Source organism: Callospermophilus lateralis, chromosome 14 (genome assembly GCF_048772815.1).
Source record: "Callospermophilus lateralis isolate mCalLat2 chromosome 14, mCalLat2.hap1, whole genome shotgun sequence".
NCBI classification, from domain to species: domain Eukaryota; kingdom Metazoa; phylum Chordata; class Mammalia; order Rodentia; family Sciuridae; genus Callospermophilus; species Callospermophilus lateralis.
In genome coordinates, this window is record NC_135318.1 from 37,243,931 (window position 1) to 37,250,974 (window position 7,044).

General features: G+C 39.8%; 1 protein-coding gene across 1 annotated transcript in view; it reads right to left on the reverse strand.

Moving 5' to 3' along the window:
• The window catches only part of Stpg4 (sperm-tail PG-rich repeat containing 4), a 41,351-nt gene extending 34,308 nt beyond the window's left edge, over positions 1-7,043 (reverse strand). Inside the window, 3 exon segments of the mRNA XM_076832738.2 lie at positions 3,165-3,422; positions 4,732-4,791; positions 6,768-7,043. Of these exon segments, the coding sequence (XP_076688853.2) occupies positions 3,165-3,422; positions 4,732-4,791; positions 6,768-7,043 (594 nt within the window).
• Between the last annotated feature and the right edge of the window lies 1 nt (position 7,044).

The following is a 7,044-nucleotide window of genomic DNA, read 5'->3' on the forward strand; positions in this document are numbered from 1 at the left end:
AAGAAGTAGCTGGGCACGGTAGTGCAAGCCTGTAATCCCAGTGGTGTGGGAGGCTGAGGCAGGAGGACCGCTAATTCAAAGCCAGCCTCAGCGATAGCAAGGCGCTAAGCAACTCAGTGAGACCCTGTCTCTAAATAAAATACAAAATCGGGCTGGAGATGTGGCTCAGTGGTTGAGTGTCCCTGAATTCAATCCCCAGTACCCAAAAAGGAAAAAAAAATAATAAGAAGAAGTAAGCGGCAGAGGTGGAGGAGAGGTCAAGAAACCAGGTTGTTGGAAGGTCATCCACTTGTGTATTGAAATCATGACAGGAGTAGGGAAAGGTGTGGCCATGAGGTAAGGGAGCTAAAATCATCAAAAAGCAAAGGGATTAGGTAACTCTGAGGCCAGTGGATAATTGTGACATCAAGAAAAAGGAAGCCACAAACTGTGTATATTCTCTACAATGAAAACATATTATTTCTCTAACATAAAAAAAAGAAGCTATTGTAAATATTGTGAGACCACCTAAATCCTCTTTGGAAAGGGCCAGATATAGATGAGCATATGCATGCATACACAAACACACTCACACACATACACATACACACGTACGCGCGCTCACACACTCACACTTAATAAGACTCCTTGAGGGGCTGGGGCTGTAGCTCAGTGGTAGAGCACCCGCGTCGCACTTGTGAGGCACTGGGTTCGATCCTCAGCACCACATAAAAATAAATAAAGATATTGTGTCCAACTACAACTAAAAATATATATATTTAATAAAAATAAATAAAGGTATTATGTCCAACTACACCTAAAAAATAAATATTAAAAAAAAACACTTGATAGAGATTGTCTAGTTGAGTTACATACTTCAGAACAAAGGTACAAAAATAGTGAAAAGAAAAAAAAAAACACCTTTCTTTTCATGTGTATGGGGCAAGCAGGAAAGAACTCGGGACCTGGAGCATGCTAGGCAAGCACTCTACCAGCCCTTTTTACAAAACAAAGTCTTGCTAAGTGACCCAGGCTGAACTTGTGATCTTCCTGCCTCGGCGGTCTCTCAGAGAACTGGGATTACAGGCATGCACCACTGAGCCAGGAAAAACTTTCTTAGGAATAAAATGTAGCCTTGAGGATGTATAAAGTGAATATTTCTATTAAAAAGGATAGAACGTGAGAATGTTGTCCTATCTTGGTAACAACACTAATATCTACAATATCTACCCCAAATTCAAATTATCCTGAATTCTGCTATTAAAACACCAGACTTTTTACTTTTATAGGTGGGTATACAAAGTTATATATAAATATCACTCCCTTTGTGAATATATTCTCAAATACCTTTGAAATAGAAAATTAGGAAAAACATTGAATATTTCTAGTTCTTGGAGCTTAATCTTTTGTGAGAGGTAGAGAAGAAAGACAAGAGAAAAAAAAAACAGGAGAAGTGTTTTCAGAAAGTTTGTTCATCCTTCTAGGTAAGCTGAATTCATTTGGTCTTATAAGTTTTACCTAATAACAAACTTCTCTGTTTTCTCTTTTCCATGGTGGGCCTTTGAGCCAATGCTTAGAGACCCATAGGAGCAAGAAAAGATGGAACAGAAAGGAGAGAAATGGCAGGAGAGAGAATAATAGGATGCCTTTGTGTTTGGAGTACTCAGAGCATGATCACATGTGGCTTGGTTACCTGATAACAAGTCATAAAAGTCCAAAGATGACTTAGTGTTTATGTTTATCCACTGGAGCAAACAGAATAAGATTTACCCAATGAATATTTATCATTCTGTTCTGTTTTACAGTTATAATTCATACAGCGGTAAGAAGGGTCTACACGTTGGACACATGTGCTCATCCTGCTGAAAATTCTAGTCCACTTGGCAATCGCACTTCCTTGTTTTTAAGTCAGACATTTGCTGCCGTTGACTTAGATTATGATAATAATATTCTAATAAAGTGAAGATTGATACTATTAGTGTCTCCTTTCCAGTCAATGGACATTAGGGCACAGAGAACTGAGACAAGTGCCCAGAATCCAAGTCACAGCTCTGTCCCTGGAACAGGGCCTGCTGCTGCCAGTTGGATGCCTTCAACAAGGTGAGGCTCCCCACTGCAGGGGCCTCCTTGGGATTCCATCTGTCAAAACCTTGCCCCTCATTCAAGGTGGGGGACAGGTGGTAGATTGGAAAGAAGACTGAATCTGGGTTAAAAAGCCCTCAGTGAGTGGTCCTTACCTCTCATTTATCAAATTATGTGTCTTAGAACAAGTTACTAAGTCTCTATTTGCACACCTTTGTTGCAAGTAGAGGAGATGACATCTGTTCAAGCTACTTCAGAAGATGGAAGAAGCAACTAAGAGAATATGCATGGAAGGGTCAAGGTTCAGCTAAATCCTACTTAATCCAGGGAGCTTTCCAGCCTTTCAGTCCAGCCTACCTTGAGCTTTCCCTTGGCATTTCCTGCAGCACCATTCATCTCAGCACTTGATGTATATTTTGTCTTATATTATTACTTAAATATTTCTAATTCAGGAACTTGTTCCCCCCAAGGTCATATTACAAGGCTGTAAGCAAAGCAGTGCTTATATTATCAATGCTATGAATGAACGGGTGGAGCTGAGTAGAATCTGACCTTTCTGTAACCACAGGCTCATTCCTACAGGAAAAACATTTATTTATTTATTTATTTATTTATTTATTGGTGCCGGGATTGAACCCAGGACCTCATGCATGTTCTACCACTGAGCTACACCTCAGCCAAGAAAATATTTTAAAATCTTCTTGCAGTAGACAGTTCTATGCAAGTTCTAATAGGAATACTCACCCAGATTCAGGGTTTTCTCTTTAAACGAAGAGGGTTCACCATATCAACTGCTTGAAGAAGCCAGAACATGGCTCAAACATAGATAAGATCCCAGAGGGGAACCCTGGTAAGAGTGACCCCAGAGGGGAAAATTTCCCCCCAAAGTTCTATCCTTAGGTTTAGAATACCTCGTGAGGAAAAATCTTTCTGGATTCATTTGCAAGCCAGGCAGTTCTGGCTGTCTCACTATAAGAAGTGAGACAACCTAGAGGTTTGCCATTTTTCCCTTGTGTGTGGAGCGGGGTACACAATACAGAATCTCTTCCTCTGGAGCTTTTAGTAGCTTTCCCACAAAACCCAATCTGCTAGTAGAACTTTACCTTATCTTTGTAAACTAGTGTGCTGGGGCTGGGCCGGGGCTTGTCTTTGAAGGAGTAACTGGCCGATTGCTTCTTTAACAGGTCCAGGAAGTCAGGAGGCATGTACAGTGGAAGATCATTTAAGACTGGATTGTTTCTTTGCACAAGAGGTGGCTTTTTTCTTCCTTCATTTTTAAAATTGTAGGTTGCTGCCACTGGATTTAATAGGGATTCTTCAATAAAAGTTTTCAAGTGATAAGTGCCAGGTATAGGAGTATTCTGTGGAAAATTGACAACAGTTTTAAGATCACTGTAAACCTTTAACTTTCCCCAAAGCACCATTCCTAGAAGAGACATTCCTAAGTAGCATTCTACTTTATTTTTAAATTTAATGAAATTTGATCACATATAATACTCTTTTTTTCTTTTTTTTGGTATTGGGATTGAACTCAGGGGCACTCAACCACTGAGCCACATCCTCAGGCCTATTTTGTATTTTATTTAGAGTCAGGGTCTCACTGAGTTGCTTAGTGCCTTGCCATTGCTGAGGCTGCCTTTGAACTCACAATCCTCCTGTCTCAGTCTCCCAAGCCATTGGGATTAGAGGCGTGCGCCACTGTGCTAGTACATATAACACCCTTGACAGAACAGTATTTCAAGAGAATCGTGATTATTTCTTCTCCAAAACAAATCCTGAATTAACACAAATGGGTAATAGTTAAAATTTAATTTTTTAAAAAAGGTAACTTCAGGCATATACTTATATTTGCCAATTGAATTTTGAGTATATATTTCAGGCCTCTAGTGAGATTACTCAAGAGAGCTTCCTGATCAACTAAAAGCTATCCTACTTTTGCTTGGTATATACTATGATTCTAACTAGCCTCAGGTGGGAAGCTACCATATAATAACATGAGCCTGAGGATGAACTGGCAGAGAATATGGTCTACTTAGTTCCAAAAGAGGTTTGGTACCTTCAAATCACAACCACAGTGTGGCTCAATGGCCAGATTGGAACTGCTGTTCTGTAGTCACTTTTTCCAATGAGCTGAGCCATTAAAATTAGATCAATTCCAAGAAGGCTTTGACCCATGGAGCTTCATTACAAATGATCTTCATTACAAGTGATCTTCTGGTCATTTTTCTTTCATATATTACCATCTTGTTCTTAAACATTTTGTATACACTGATCATGTTAAGTGTTATCATAGGTTCTGTACCATCTATGAGAAAATCTGAAGCCAAGTCGCCTTTCTGGAATAGATGCTTTTTCTTTCTTGTCCAGTGTCACCAAGATCATAAGATCAAAAGTTCACTTTATTTAGATATTTTGTAAAGCACATGGATTCCTAGAGTTGTTTTACTTCATAAGTTTCCATTACATTCAAAATTTAAAGTGAATTTCTCATTTGTATGCTAATATTAAAATTATAAGCATGAAATGAGACCCATGTAGACCTACATGATCACTGTTTTTGGTTTTGTTTTTTTTTTACGATTAAGTGTTACTGATTTAAAGGGTAAGAATGATTAAAATTTTAATGGGAACAAAAATAATTTGAAGAGGAAAGACCAAAAATATACACACTGTTAATGCTATTCTCCACCAGCTTTCTCTTTGAAAAGAGGAACTCTTCTGGCTTGGTTTCTATTAACAAATACAAAATATGCTTATTCATTTGAGAGGTAATTCCCCTGAAATTAAATTTATAAAACATTACTTGAAGAAATTAATACCTGCATCAAACTGTCATTAAAATAAAAGCTAGAGAATGATAAATTTTGCCCATGACATTTCCTTAAATTGCTCTTTTATGATTTTGAATGCTTTTAAATATCTAAATTCCTTTTGATAAAATTAGAGTAATAAATATTCTCAACTCACTGAGGTGCTGGAAGGATATTAGTTGTAACAAAATTTGATGTTCTTTTGAGGAATAGGGTGGGGCTTGAACTGCGGCTCTCTCATGTAACAGCTAAGTACACTGGGCAAGTTACTCAATCCTCGTGTGCACTGCTTTCTCACTTTCTCACTTGAGTATAAAACTGAGATACTGCTGAGATGGCATGAGAATATGGTATAGTACACATAAAGACTTGCACCTACAACCAATGTTCAATAAATGATAGCTTTCATTTTTCAGAGGGTGGGTATTGGGGATTAAACTCAGGGCACTCAACCACTGAGCCACATCCCCAGCCCATTTTGTGTTTTATTTAGAGACAGGTCTCACTGAGTTACTTAGCACTTTGCTGTTACTGAGGCTGGCTTTGAACTTGATCATCCTGCCTCAGCCTCCTGAGAAGCTGGGATTACAGGTGTGTGCCACTGCACCTGGATAGCTTTCAGTTTTAACACTTCCTCTGCCAAACTAGGAAGCAGGTTATTTTGGTATCCTCAATTTTCAAAAAAGTGTCTTCCATAGTTAAGTGCTCTTATTGACTATTACTCCACATTTGTTTTAGCCTCACTGCCCACAATTGTTTAGTTTTACTCTTTTGTATTATTTCTAGTAGGTAAAAATAGTTAAAATATTGAGTTGTACTCCCCACTCCCCCAGTACTGGGGATTGAACTCTGGGGCTTTCTACTATATCCCCAGCACTTTTTAAAATTTTTTTTATTTTGATAGGGGGTCTTGCTAAGTTGCCCAGGCAGGTCTTAAACTCCTGATCCTTCTGCCTTAGCCTCTGAGTACTTGGGATTATAAGCATGTGCCACCACATCCAGCTCATTTCATTTTATAATATATTTGTTATTACTATGAAATATGGGTTATCTCAAGCAAGAATGAATTAAAAATAATTTAATCAGGGGCTGGGGATGTGGCTCAAGTGGTAGCGGTGCTCGCCTGGCATGTGTGAGGCACTGGGTTCAATCCTCAGCACCACATTAAAATATTTTTTTTAAAAAAATAATGTAATCAGTAAAAAGAACCTGACATAATTCTTTTTGTCTTATAACTGAAATCCACTCTACTTATGAATATCACAGGGCTTTAGTTTTTACTATGAAATATGTGCATTTCTCTAAAAACAAACAAAAGCAAAACAAACAAAAAACAGTTTCATACACAATATGAAGCCTGAACTTCTTATTCCACCCATCTACTGTTTTAAATTCACGTCAAAGGGAAAAGATAAAACTCCCCTCACTCAAATTTATTTAAAAACTAAACAAAGGCAATTTCAAACATTTTTGTAGGTACTAAAGAGACAGGGGAAAAAGTGATGAACTAAGGAAGGAAATTTTTCCATTCTCTCAATCCCCAGCCCCACTACAGGGACGGGCGGGGCAGGGAATCTAGTCTCTGAAAAGGGGAAGAAATATAATCACTCTACTGATGCATTTTCCCAGAGCAATTAGTAATGGACAATGAGGGAAATGTGGAAAACAAAGGATAAAGGGGAGAATAAGAGAGGCAGTAAGGGAAAAGGAAATATGAAGTAAAGATCAAATAATGACAGGAAGAAAGGACTGCAATGTAGGCGTGAAGGCAGGAAGAGAACCACGCGGAGAGGGAGCGCCTAGGGGCGCAAGAGCCTGCGAGTAGAGAGACTGGGAAAAGGACAGGGGTCCAGAGAGGGGTACGGTGGCGGGGCGGCCAGAGGAGTACCACCGTACCGGGGGCTTGACAAACACTATCGGTTCTCCGCGCCCGAGGTCTTCTAACGCTGCGCTGGAGGCGTCGGTGACAACTGCTTGGTCCATTGAGGCCATTCCTCTCCCTAGCCGTCGGTTGCTAGGAGGCGCCGTGCGGCTGCGGCTCCGGAGCGTGCGCAGAGCACCGCCAGGTTTGTCTCCAGTGGTGGGGGAAGGGATGCAGGCACTCACAGCGAGGCGCCCAGCGAAGCCAGCGAAGCCAGCGAAGCCAACGCAGAGGAAATCCCTCCAGACCATC